Raw genomic sequence first — 13,970 nt, forward strand, 5'->3', positions numbered from 1 at the left:
GGATGTTACCATTCAATGGGAAGGCAATTCTGATAATTTGGAGAAGGCCCACAGGGAAAAGGTGACCTATTACTCTGATCTGTAGAAGGATATTGAAGAATTAACAGAGAGTAGAAATGCCCACTTTTTTGGGCTTGTAATTGGGGCTCGGGGCAAATGGAACCACGGTAATGATAAATTATTAAGGCTCCTTGGAACTGAGAGAGGAAAGAATTTTAAGGAAAATTTACATAAATATTTGCTGAATGCTGTTACTGACACAATGGCCAATTTCAGTAACAAACAGCGATCCCAGCACTCCATTCCAAATATCCAATTATATTTAGATTATACATGTTTTTCCATATTTTAGCTTTGTTTTTTCCTTATCATGGATTACTGCTTCTCAGCACCTTTACATTCCTGGCAACATTTTCACATGTCTTTTTATATATGAAGGTTTTAAATAAAATTTGGATTATTATTATTATATTTTAAATTTTAATTTTTTCCTTTACTGGACATGACTGAGGACTGGTAGCAAAGAGAAACTAGAAAAGGAAAGGGAGTCATGCCTGTGCATAAGATGCAACTATTCATTTTATCTGGAGTTGATGTTTGTTTGCTTTTCTTTGCCCTCTCTTCATCTTAGTCATACATTTTCTTTTCATTCCCAGCCTTTTCATTTAATCTGATTCTTCCTTATTTTATATTGTACTGATTTCTGATGCTGATCTCTTTCATCATACTTTTCAGCCATGGAGCTCAATACACTTTACAAAAGAGGGCAAGTATCATGGCCATTTCAGATGGGGAAACTGAGGCACAGGGGTAGAGTGACTTGGCCAAAGTCATCCAGTGGGCCAGTGGCAGAGCCAGGAAGAGCACCCAGGTTTCCTGTACCCAAGTCCATGCTGTAACTACAAAAGCATGTTGTCCCCTTTGCTGTTAGTTTTTGCTCAGGCTCTCACCTCACCTCACCTCACCCTGTCTTCCTTTTCCTTCTGCACCTCCAGAAGATAAAATCTGTGTTCCCAGTTTTTGCTCTAACCCCTTTAGCCAGTTTCCTTTTTTGCTCTCTATATCTGGTGAGTTCCTGCTGTCGTTCTCCTGCCATTCATTTCACTTCTCACACATTTTTCTTTGCCTTTATCTTTCTATGTCCCCATTGCACATGCTGCCTTCTCTGCCTCACCCCCAACCAAGATGAGTTGCTTCTTCTTTCTTTACAGATGCAGAATAACTGAGGGCTTTGATTAGCCTTCCTGGCTCTGGCTCCCACTAGCAGCAGGATCGGCAGCACTCCCTGGCACTGAACTGGTTGCAAAGTGCAGCTTTGTGCTTACAGGAGCAAGCAGAAGCAGAGACCCCTGAGGAGGTGGCTGTGTACATCTTTGCCTTTACCTCTAAATAATGGTCTCACCTGACTCCTCCCCACCCCCATATTTGCTATCACTTTCAGTTCTTGTCCCCCCCTCAGTTCTCCCCTCCCTGGAACCCCCTTTCTCCTTCCCTTCCCTTCAGTCCTGGTCCTCCACTTCACCTGCCTCTTCCCAGGAATCCCCCTTCACATCCCCCCTCACCTCCATGGTTCCCCTTCTTCCCCACTCCCCTCGTTCACACACCTTCTCCCCTTCCCTGGTTCTCCCCCATCCCTCTTGCCCCAGTTCTACCTCTCCCATCCCCCTCCTCCACTTCTCTCCCTCTCTCTTCTATCTCCCTCCTCCAGTTCCCCTCTCTCCTCCCCTCCCCCTCCACTTTGCCCTGGTTCTCCCTCTACCATCCCCACTTCCTTCCCCTCCCACTGGTTCGCCCCATCCCCTCCCCTAGTTCTTTCCCTAACATTCTCCCTCCCCTACTCTGGTTCCCAGTTTCCCATCTTCCCTGCCCTAGTATCACCCTCCCCTCTCTCTCCCTGCATCACCCTCTCCTCACCCTTGGGTCTCTCTCCACACTCCTGCCCCTGGTTCTCCCATTTGCCCACTCCTCCCCCTCCCCTTTGCCTGCTCCCCCCATATCTTTTTCCCCTCCCCTACTCCTCCTCCTCCCCTGCTCTCCCCACACCTTCCCCCCAACCCCTCCCCTACTCTCCCCACACCTTCCCCCCTCCCCTACTCTCCCCACACCTTCCCCCCACCCCTCCCCTACTCTCCTCACACCTTCCCCCCTCCCCTACTGACCCCACACCTTCCCCCCCACCCCTCCCCTACTCTCCTCACACCTTCCCCCCTCCCCTACTGACCCCACACCTTCCCCCCCACCCCTCCCCTACTCTCCTCACACCTTTCCCCCTCCCCACCCCGCTACTCTCCTCACACCTTTCACCCCGCCACTCCCCTCTGCTCTTCCCCCCCACTCTCTCACACCACCTTCTCTCCCCGCTTCCCAGTTTTCCCTCATTCTCCCCCCTCCCCAGTCCCCCCTGTTCCTCCCCTCCCCGGTTCTCCCCCCTTCACGCCCCCTCCCCAGTTCTCACCTCCTCTGGTTCCCCTTTCTCCCGATCTCCCCCTCCCGCTCACACCGCCCCCCGGTGTTCCCTCACCCCTGGTTCTCCCATCTCCCCCCCCCCACCCGTCCCCGGTCCCCCCCGTCATCTCGCGCCCCCTCCCCGGTCCCCCAGCTCTCCCCTCCCCCCCGCCGGCTGATGTCACGCGCCGGCGAGCGGGAGGCGGGAGGCGGCCGGCGATCATGGCTGCTGCCGGCCGGCGCCCGGCGCGGGGCTCCCGCTAGGTGCCTGCATGGAGCGCGGGGAGGAGGCCGACTGGCCGCGGGTGCTGCGGAAGCTCAAGGAGGTCTTCGACGTGTGCGACGAGGATGCGGACGGCTTCATCCGGGTGGAGCATTTCGTCGCCCTGGGGCTGCAGTTCGGCCAGGGGGAGGAGGTGAGCGGCGCCGGGGGCCCCCAAGCCCGGCCCGGCCCTGAGGGGAAGGGGTGGGGGCCCCTAGGCCTGGCTCAGCTTCCCCCAGCCCCTGGATCCCTCCCCCATAGCCCCCCGTCCCTCACCCCCCTCCCACTCCCCCGCCCGGAGCTCCTGCGCCTCTGGCTTGGCCCGGCCTGGCCTCGCCTCCCCTGGGGTGCTCTGTCCCCGCAGCGCGAGGCTGCGCTCGCTCAAATCCCAGCCGAGGCGGTTGCATGGAAATGCACTTTCTCCTGCAGCCCTGAGGACACCATCAGGCAGTCTGGGGCTACTCCTCTGCTGGTTGGACCCCTGCCCGCTCTTGCCCAGGGGGGCAGCGAGGTTCCTGTATTAACCCACGTTACACCTGATCGTGAGCCCCTTTTCTAAACCCTCTTGTGGCGTGACTTCCCTGAAGTCCCTCTTTGGGCTTCTGTCTTGGAACAGGACCCCCCCCCACCCCGCCATACAGGTACAGAGGTCAGACCCTGCATTGTCTTCCATAGAAATGAAGAGTGTGGTCAGGCAACAGAATCAGGCCAGTAGGATTTCTTGTCTGAATCAGACTGTGGGAAACAGGTTCATGTTTTCTTGAATTTATTTCCTGCCCTGCTGTTTTGTCCCAATGTCAATAGCCACCTGTCTGGCTGAAACACCTGGGGTTGACCTTGTTTACAAAGTGGGTTTCTTTCAATGGAAATATTGATTTCTAAGCAGAAATACACCTGTGCTAGTGAACAGATGTGATGGTTCTGCTTTTTGGGGGAGGGGTGAGAGGGAGAGGTCAGGCATGACAGTTTTTGGTGAAAGCAAAGGCTCCTGTGGCTTGATAACATTCTCTCCTTAGCTCTGTGAACACTTTGAAAATAGGCTCTGTAGCTTGCGCAAACAAGAATGTTCTTCGAAATAAGTGTCTTTAATGCAAATCCTGCTACTCTGCCATAAATCTGTCATAATTCCTTACATAAGTAAGTCTTATTTGGCCTTCTTGGTATTCAAAGGACACAGAGTGCATTCTGGAATGCCTTTGGAGTCATTGGGCAGGATCATATTAATCTACAATGACACTTGTAGAAAAGTTGTGAGTTAGAATGATGGGCCGAAATCAGTCCATCATTGACTTCAGTATAAATCTGGAGTCACTCCACTGGTTTCAACAGAGCAGTAACTTCTGTGGAACCATTATAACTGCTTTACATCAGTTTAAATAAGAGTAGAATTCAGTCCAATTATTTTAGAATAATGACATGCATTTCAATTGGAACCATTCCTCTTAAATGATTTTGTAAAGAGAAAAATCTCAAACAAAATTAACTAGACATGAAATCTTGAATTTCATAATAAGGTTCTCCCCTTCAAAGTACTGAACCCCATCTTTGGGATGCTACATAACAAAATGCTCTGACACTTGAAAAAAGGAGGTCGCACAACAAAACAAAGCTGATATTAGGATTTAAAGTTCTTACCTTTTAAAATGCAGCAAAGCAGTAATCTGTGGGGATTTAATGGGAGAATTTATAAAAGGATTCCAAAGAGGTACTGTAGCAAAAAAGCATTATGAATTCATAGTTATTGTCAAATCAAGTTACTGATTTTTAGATTGGCAAACTAGTAATGGAACAAGACTTGCGAGTTAAAGAAACACGATACATGAGACTCCATTTCTTGCATATAATCTTAGATTTTTTTTTGTTGGATATTTCTTCAATGAAAGACTAGAGTTATTGTTAAGTAACTAGTAATACAAAGAGAAGAAAGAACTGACATGAGTGAGATCTGTGGATCTCTCTCTTTATATTTGTCCCTTGAAAAGTTATACATTTCTACATAAACTAAAGGCTTTCATTGTTAAATCCATGTTGCAAGAAGCATTGTATCAGGTTTTTGTATGGCTTATATCTTATTTCATTTCTGGATCACTAACCTTTTCTTGCTGGCATTTAGGAAGGATGATGAAATTCTCCGGCCTTTGTTTTGTTGGAGATCAGGCTTAGATGATCGCGTTCCTTTTGACTTTGGAATGGATGGAGATCTATTAGGTCATTAGGAGAGGACAGTGAGAATAAAGTGGAGCTAACATTTGAATCAGAAGATGTCTTGAAAGTGTCTTTATTTTTTGTAGATGAATGTATTAGAAATATTCAAAGGGAGGCCTGATGAACTCAAGTATTGTATTGGAAAATTATAAGCATGTATAGTTTTCTAAATTTTGGGATGGGTCTAAATTACTGAATAGGCACCAGAGAAGTAAATATATGCAAATATAATATATGGAGATACACATCTCATAGAACTGGAAGGGACCTTGGGCAGTCATTTAGTCCAGTCTCTTGCCCTCTTGGCAGGACCAAGCACCATTCCTTTTTTAACCTATTTGCCCCGGGTACCTAAATGGTCCCCTCAAGGATTGAGCTCACAACCCTGGGTTTTGCAGGTCAAAGCTCACACCACTGAGCTATCCCTTTCCCAAATAAGAGATTAAATTGTACGCTGCAGCATATGACTAACTATGAATTGTAATGAGAAATGCCCTGTAATCATCATTGCATTATTGTTGGTTGTAGCTGACACTATTTGAAAAATATATGTACCAAGATGAGACAAAAGGAATTTACCTCTATATCTTTAGCAGCATGCATATAACAACTTGTTTTAATTTATCTTTGTATATGTAGTCTAATCTGAAGCCTGTTGAAGTCATTGGAAGGATTCTCATTGACTTTACTGGGTTTTGGACCAAGCCCTCAGTTCTTGGTATGTTACATTTGTTGTTAGTTGGGGACCAAACCAGAATTTCACATTTTAGGGAGTTATGTGCCTTTCAATCAGTGTCCCCTGCCTCTACAGTTCTGGTTGTTGGACAGCTCCTAATGCAGAAAAGTTAGTGCTATTTTGTAGCTGAAGTTGCTGCAGCTAAAATATTAATATCTGGGGCTAAAGTCTCATGAGACTAGCTTGTGTGATTTCAGTGCTGGTGAATCTGCTGCCAAACCATAATCCTGATTCAGTTTCAACTACAGCCTAACATGATCCAGATCATAATACTGCCTTCCCAGGTTCATCTCTAAGTCTTGATGGATATCTCCAATTAAATATAAAAGAATGCTTGGCGCTGGAAGGGACTTTGAGAAGTCATTGAGTCCAGTCCCCTGCCCTCTTGGCAGGACCAAGCACCCTCCCTAACAGATTTATTTATTTATTTTTAATCTATTTGCCCCAGACACCTACACAGCCTCTTTGAAGTTTGAGCTCACAGCCTTGGGTTTACAAGGTCAATACTCAAACCACTGAGCTGAGAGTTTCAAAGACACAGGATATTAAGGAAGGCTGGGTATGCTGGGCTATTAAGTCATTCCAACTCCCCGGGCTCCTTATTTTATAGCCAGCACTAAATTTTTCCAATGGTCATGGTAAGTAATTGCAGTTCTTTGACATGATGCTCCAAGAGGATTTATTTCAGATGCAGTTATGGTGGCATGGTCGTTCGCAGAGCAGACTGAGTGCTCTAAGAATGATCGTGTCTTCCACTCCCAAGGCAAGGTATTGATTGTCCAGTGAGTTCAGCCAAATAGGTGTGCCACAAGGTGGTACAAGGAACAGCAGCAGGGAAATATGGAATGTGCATGATAGGAAACAGTTTGAAATGTGTGTAGGGAGATCAGTAGGGTGAGGATTTAGGGTAACTTCTAAGGCATGTAAATGGAGGAAGAAGTTTGAGAACAGAGAGATACAGAGCAGGGAAGAAAGGGAAGGAGCACAGGAATATCTAAAATCAGAAAAGGCATCAGGGCCTCAACTGAGGAAAGATGACATACAAATAGCACTGTGCTGTTTAGCTGTGGCTGAGTCAGGTCTGCACATTTGTATCCTAAAGACAAGATTATGCCCTGTGGGGACAGGATAACTAGGATTTTATTCCGTCCCTGGCATCATCGACAAGCATGCCTGTTCCTTTCTGATTGCAGGATCTTCTCTGCTGGCATCCAGTCCTGTACAAGGCAAGAAAAGCCTCACTGTCCTTCAGAAGCCAGGGACAGAATTTGCCACATGGACTTGTCAGCTGAGCCAGTTTGATACTGGGAGAGATTTGCTAGGGAACTTTGGCAATCCTAGTGCAGATGTACTATATTGTGGGAGGATAATACTTTTGCTATTCTGTTTAAGAAAGTGTCATTCAGAATGAACTTTACTGTGTGCCTCAGGAGACAAAGAAACCAGGTCCTCAAAACAGTACAGCCATTGCATACTTGCTTCCATAGGGACCTAATAATGACTGTGCAGGAAAATCTGCAATGTGTCAGATTAAATTAAACGTCAGAGACACTGCCAGAGAACTGCCTTGTCCTCTCTGATACATTCTAACACATTAAATAATATATACACAGAGAGAGAGAGAGAGGTCTCATAGAACTGGAAGGGATCTTGGGAGGTCTTTGAGTCCAGTCCCCTGCCCACTTGGAAGGACCAAGCACCATCTCCCCCCCTGTTTTTTTCTTTTTGCCACAGATCCTTAAATGGCCCCTTCAAGGATTGAGCTCACCATTGTGTGTTTAGCAGGCCAATGCTCAAACCTCCCTCTTTTGGTTTTTAATCTATATTTTCTGGACCCAATCCAGCTCCCATTGAAATCAATGGGAATCTTTCCATTGTCTTTAACAGCAGATTGATTGGACCCTGTATTTTAAAGATTTTAGCCTTTCAGTTCAGTTCTATGTAACTTGTACCTCACGTGTGAAGGGCCACATTATGCGCTCTTGCAACCTCACTATCTATAACACACTCAGAATTAATAACCATGAGGTAGCCCTGGTGTAATGAGAGTGAAATTTGGTTTGGATAATTCAATCCTGCGCTACTTAATCTGACACCCTCTTTGTGTATTTGTAGCCAGAGCCAAGCAAAACTTTGATAACTACAGATTCTTGAGGGGGGAAAAAACCAAGATCTGAGTTATTTACCAAAGTTTATGAAAATTTAACATAGTATGAAGTTTTTACCCTTTCTGTAGTTGGTTGGCTGGTTTGTGGTCAACATAATGAAATCTGTCATTCAACAGACCAGGAGCTTTCTGAAAATTTGCTCTAAAGCAAAAATTTTCATCATAATGACAGTTTTTTTGCCTGGAAAAAGAAGGCCCTCATGTTTTTTTGGCACAGTCAAAATAACAGAGGTGAACTAAACTTTTTTATTTGGCGGGGGGGGCAGGGTTATGGCTCCTATCACTGATGATTACATTGGTTTTCTGTGGCCCCATTTAAAACTCCCTATTTCAGCAGCTTCTACCCCACTCCTTTGTTATACAGCCTCAATGAAATCCTGGTTTCACTGAGGGCTTTGGAAGTATTGCCATTGATTTCATGGGCTATCTTAAAGTAGACTATGAGCTTTGTAGAGCCAGGGTCTATTGTTTTATTCCTGACCTTGACTGAGCAGTGAATTCCATGTGTCTGGACCCCTGCAGCCAGGCAGAGCTGGTTACAGGATTTGGGTCTTCCTGTAGTTCACTGAAGGCAATGTAATTGCTTTCATACCCATAGTAAAACACATGCATAATTGTTTTTGTGTTTGGGAGTTTAGTTTTTAGCACCTGGTGTGACAAAGCTCACAGGTGCAGCAGCTGTAATACTGATATTAATATGTACAGGGTAGAACAATTCATATTAAACATTGAGGGGCCAAGTATCTTAAGTTTATGTAGTGCTTTCACCCAAGTACTTTACAACATATGGTCCAAACAGTACTGCCTTTGCTGGCCAAAACGTGCTCTGGCTTCAGTGGGAGCAGGAAGGTTGCACATAGCTCTTGTTTTTAAGGAGCTGTTGTCAGCTGAAAACCATATGTTACAAATAGACACATTTATTGCCTATGAGCATAGGAGCAGGTACAGGTGGCAGGCTTTTCAAAAGCACCAGTGGGAATTTGGTGTCCAGTTCTGCCTTTTGAAAATGTCACCGTCAGATCATTACTGTAAAAGAAGTTTAATTTGCTTGTCACTATTGTACTTGCTTCTTGCTTTAGTTATGGATACTGACAGTCCATGACATCAGTTTCACTTTTGTTGATAGTTGGTACCACTTTTTTTTTTTAACTTGATGTAGTGCCTGAGGTTTCAAATGCTACGTGGTTGTATTTGTTGATTTCAAAACAACCATTTTCATAGGATTGCTTTTTATTATGAAAACATTTCTCCTGAGCTTTAGTTTAGTACAAGCTTGTTTTTGCAACACTTACATGTTGGTTCTGTTTGAATTAATACTGTCTTTTCTACACTGACAGCTACAATGTACAATAATTTAAAACCAAAATTTTAACCCTTTTACCAGTTAATTCCTATTATTTATACTCTAGCAGCATGCAGAGCCCCCAGTCACACACGTAATCATAGTCCCTGCCCAAAGATCTAAATAAAGAGAAAAGCAGCGGTGAAATGACCAAGATCAGACAGCAGGTCAGTGTCTGAATTTGGAACAGAATCCAGGTTTCTAGAATCCTGGTGCAGCACTCTTATCTATTCATTAGAAAATGCTGGCTTGTTTTTGACAATTGCATGCAAAACCCACCATGCAGATTACTGTTACTGAAATTTCCATTTTGCAGAGCAGTTTGTTACATGAGGAGTGGAAGTGCCAGCCTGTCAAATGTATGCCCACTTAGTAGGGATTGTGAAGAAAGGTGTGGAAAACACACTGCATTTTAGATACCATGGATGGATCATGTGCAGTCACTAGTTGGGGAAACACTTGTAGCACTGAAAAAGCCAGGAGTTGTTTGCCATCTGGTTTCTTGTTACTCAGCAAATTGTTGCACTTGCAGCTGATGTGTCTAGAAGCCTGGCAAATTACGTATTAAATGTGCTTAGGTTACTGGCAGTGGGTGATGTGAAAGTGTGTATTTTAGGAGTCTGTTGCAGTAAATGTTTCATAATGCTAGATTCTATTTAAATGCTGCTTTCAGTTTTCAGCAACAAGTGAAATATGGTAAACTTGTTGGCTGTTTGTTTTCAGGTCACCTTTTGGAGCATTTTTTAAAAGAAAAGTACTCAGGTTTTCATGTTTAGACAGCAGTGTGCACAATTCTAAGATCAACAAATACTCACCAGGACAGAAAGTGTATTTCACTTAAGAGGGAATTCCAGTAACTTATAAAAACCTGTAGGGTCTTAACAGTTATATGATTGTGAATTGGCAGTAACTCCACTGGAGTCCTGTTCAAGGGATATATGTGAGAGCAGCATCGGGCCATATGCACACTGAATCCCAAAAGTAAATCCCCACCTTTTTCTTTGACATAGAGAAACCAGTAGAGAGTAGCAAAGTATCAAAACTTGGGGTGATGTTCTTGTTTATAGTTATTTGGATGAGCTTTGCATCTCCAGCCCCTGCCCAAAGTTAAAGCGAATAGCCTTAGTCTGGGGAAGTGCACATCCAGGTGGGGACAGAATTTTCCAGTCTGCAGGCTAGGCACGGACATCATCTTAGTCCGTGCAATGGCTTTTACCAAGCTCTGTAGGGCAGTGATTCTTGCACACACACCCGTACCATAGTTGTGACCCCTCTGATCTGTGTCATGCTGTATCAGACCCCTTCCTGATCTGCTTTTGAGGATACTCTGTGGTCCTCAACCTCTGGGTCGCTTGCAGTCCAATCAGCACCCATGTGACATTCACAGGGCCGTACAGATGATTGATACATATAGTATGGATGCAACCCGTATAACATATAGAAAGCTGCATATGCCTCCCTCAATGGCAAATAAGTTGAGAACCTGTTGAGAAGCTGTGCTCTAGGAGTATCTTGTTCAAGTCATGCACTGAAGTGGAGGGTCAACCTCCATGGGACTCCAGAGGATATTCAGACCCTCCTGAATATGTAATACCCTTCCTGTTCAGAAAGCACTTCTCCATTGCAGAAGTGGTTTTACATAGCTCCTAACTCCCAGATTCTGCAGTCAGTTACCCTGAGGACAACCTAAAGTTAAACCACAGAAATATGTGAAGTTCCTCCAGATTTACGCCAGTGTGATAGACAGCAGAATCCAGCCAAGTGTCTGCAAATAACTTAGTAGAGTAAACCCTCAAAAAGTGTGATTTTTGAATTGCACTTAACTTGCATTAAGGGGAGTTAAGTGCAACTCAAAATCTGGCTTCCCCCGCTCCCTGGCTCAACCCCCTCCTGGCCCTGCACAGCCCCAGTCACTGCCCGCACACAGCTCTGGCTCACCTCCATCAACCCACTACCCCTGCAGTCCTAACACACCCCAGGCGTAACCCTCCGCCCCCTCCCATGGCTATGGTGACTACATCTCCCTGTCCCAAATACAGGATAGGGAGATATGCGGGAGGGAGGCAGCTCCTCATATCTTCACCAAGCACTGGGGAGGTGATGGCCGTGGGCACTCCCCACCCAGAGCCTAGGGAAGTGGCAGCCAATGGCGTTCGTCTGGGGGAAAAAGTCACCCCCAAGGTATGCAAAATTCAGGGTACGTGAGGTTGCGTGGGAATGCAAACCTCACGTAAATTGAGGGTCTACTGTATAGGCTGTAGCCTTCCAATAACCACCTACCAAATATGGGAAACAAGACTTGTAACACTGCCACTTGAAAGTAAATGTATTGGAGCATGACCAAAGGGTATTATTATTCTGATGATAGATGAAGAACTGACTCATTCCTTGCTTCCTGCTTTGCTTTTCAGAGAAGTATTTCTTGAAAGAGCAAATAAATACTTGCTTAACCATGCTTGAGCAGAGAAGGGCAGCTTCCATGACAGAGCATTCTCTTGTAAATACCTAGGCTGGTGCATATTTTAACTCAATAAAGTAATTTGCTAATGACCAGTTATTTAATATTGTTTTGACTGGGCGGGGAAAAAAATCTACTGTGAACACAGTATGATGGGATGCTTTAGGGATTATGGATTAGTGAAGGTACAGTTGTTGCAGCTTTCCAAATTCAGTGCAAGCCAGAACTGTGGTGTGCTTTAAACAAACTCACTGGTACATCCTATAATCAAGCATGTATTTCCAAACATGTGACATAAAGCAGGCTTAGTTCTTATTGTTAATCATATGTTTGCTACAGCATTGTAATGATGAGAAATGCCGTAAGGTTTGCTGTGCACTTACAATTTATGTAATATGAATGCATTTCAAAGATACAGGCAGTGAGAGAGGCTTACACAGTTAAGAATTAGCTCCTCCTGCATTCTGAAATACATGCCTGTGATCACGATGCGTAGGCTCCTGTTTAAACTCAAGGAAAAGACACATGGCGTTAACAGTCATTCTTGATTTTTTAAAAATTAATTAACTGCTTTAGGGCAGAGATTATCTTTGTCATAGCTGTGATGATATTGTGGTATCGTATGATCAAATGCAAAATCTGCTCATGAAAACCTCAACACATATATCCTGCAATTATATTCTAACGTTGCTTCCATTTTATACTGTTTATTGTTAGAGATTACAAGCTGAAATCAGGGGAGGTGGGAGGGGAGTAATTACCCAGCTGCTTTGCAAGACTGGATATTTTCTGTGTAGATTTTTCTCTCCATGCCAGATTCAGTCTGTGGTGTTGAAAGGTAAAAGTAGTATTCTTCAGTTGTGACATGTTGGTGTTCTCCTAAAATTTGCTTATGGGACTCCAGAGGATATTCAGATTTCCAGTATATACAGATTTTACCCCTCTAATACAGTTAAGCTCTGTAAAATGATTAGTAACAGAGTTACTAATCTTGACTCCCCCCACTTCTGCCCTTCTGCTCACTGATTTGCTCATCTTGATAATTTTTTTTCTGATTTGTCAACCTTGATTACTATTTTTGAGTATGTTCTGGTATGGCTATGGTCTGAAGAAGTGGGTCTGTCACACGAAAGCTCACCTAATAAATTATTTTGTTAGTCTTTAAAGTACTACTTTACTGTTTTTGTTTTGAGTCTGTAAATTGAGCTATGTGAAATTGTGCAAGGAAAGTTGTAGTGTTTTTGGGTTAAAGGAGAATGTCCAGTTTGATGCTAGAAGAAGCTAATGGGGTCTCAGTGCTCCATTGTAATCTGGAATTTAAAACAACCCATTGATAACCTGCAGAAAGACTTTCAGACTGATGAAGTGGACACATTTAATTCCTTTACAGTGTTCCATCAAAGTAAAACGATTTCGTTATTCCGTGTGCATTCAACAGTGTTGTGTTTCCTGTAAACGGCATCTGATTCCAAAGCGAAACATTAATGAGCATATTAAAAAATTGGGGTTTTACTTTGGAAAGTAGGCTAGCTTCACAAGACTACTTTAACTTTGTTCATCTAAGCAGGAGCTACAAATGAAATCAACAGTGTTCAAACTGCACAATTCCTTGTGAGAGATATGTGATCTCAGGCCTTAATACCTGCAGATACTCCTGAATATATACCTATTTGTGTGGCAACATAGCTAACTCAGTCCAGAGTGTAACTAAATAGATCACAGGAAGTGTCAAACCCAATCACTGGTCATAGGATATGCTTTTATAACAGCAGCATAACGGTAAACAAAAGTGCCGTATAATACATTGCAATTTGCCATTCAAAATGTAATTAAAGAGCCTCCCTTGAAAGGAAAGAGAGTATTTCCCTGTGTTTATAAATGAGTGTGATTAAAACCAAAAAAATTGAGTCCTTTCTAGCTCCTGATTTTTGCTTCACTTCTGCAGCACACTCTGCCTGCAAATGTAAATGCATAGAGAAAAAACGTATTCAAAATACTTGTGAAACAGGATGGTCTAAAGCAGCATTTCTTAAACTTTTTGACACCAAACAATAATAATTTTTATGTGGAAAACCTATGCAAATTTTCTTTAAAAAATTGTTGTTGGGCCACCTGCCAAACAAACAAACAAACGGCAACATATGCAGCAAAACCAAAATGAAATAGTTTAATCAGGTATCCGAGCAACAAAGAAGTAACATTGTATGTGGTTTTAATAACAGAAAATATATACCATCTGTGTATGATATAAAAAAGTGTCAGATGCTTGTGGCACACCTGCAAGTTGTGTTCCGTGAAACATAGTTTAAGAAACACCGATCTAAAGGATAGAGCACTGCGCTGGAATCAGGATAT

At 43.8% G+C, this 13,970-nt stretch overlaps 1 protein-coding gene across 1 annotated transcript in view; it reads left to right on the forward strand.

The window, feature by feature from the left end:
* The first annotated feature begins 2,684 nt into the window (after nucleotides 1-2,684).
* RAB11FIP4 (RAB11 family interacting protein 4) overlaps nucleotides 2,685-13,970 on the forward strand; it is a 284,100-nt gene continuing 272,814 nt past the window's right edge. Inside the window, exon 1 of the mRNA XM_075014241.1 lies at nucleotides 2,685-2,861. Coding sequence (XP_074870342.1) covers nucleotides 2,718-2,861 — 144 coding nt within the window. The 5' untranslated portion in view covers nucleotides 2,685-2,717. The remainder of the gene's footprint in view (nucleotides 2,862-13,970) is intronic.

Source organism: Carettochelys insculpta, chromosome 20, assembly GCF_033958435.1.
Source record: "Carettochelys insculpta isolate YL-2023 chromosome 20, ASM3395843v1, whole genome shotgun sequence".
In the NCBI taxonomy this organism is placed as follows: Eukaryota; Metazoa; Chordata; order Testudines; family Carettochelyidae; genus Carettochelys; species Carettochelys insculpta.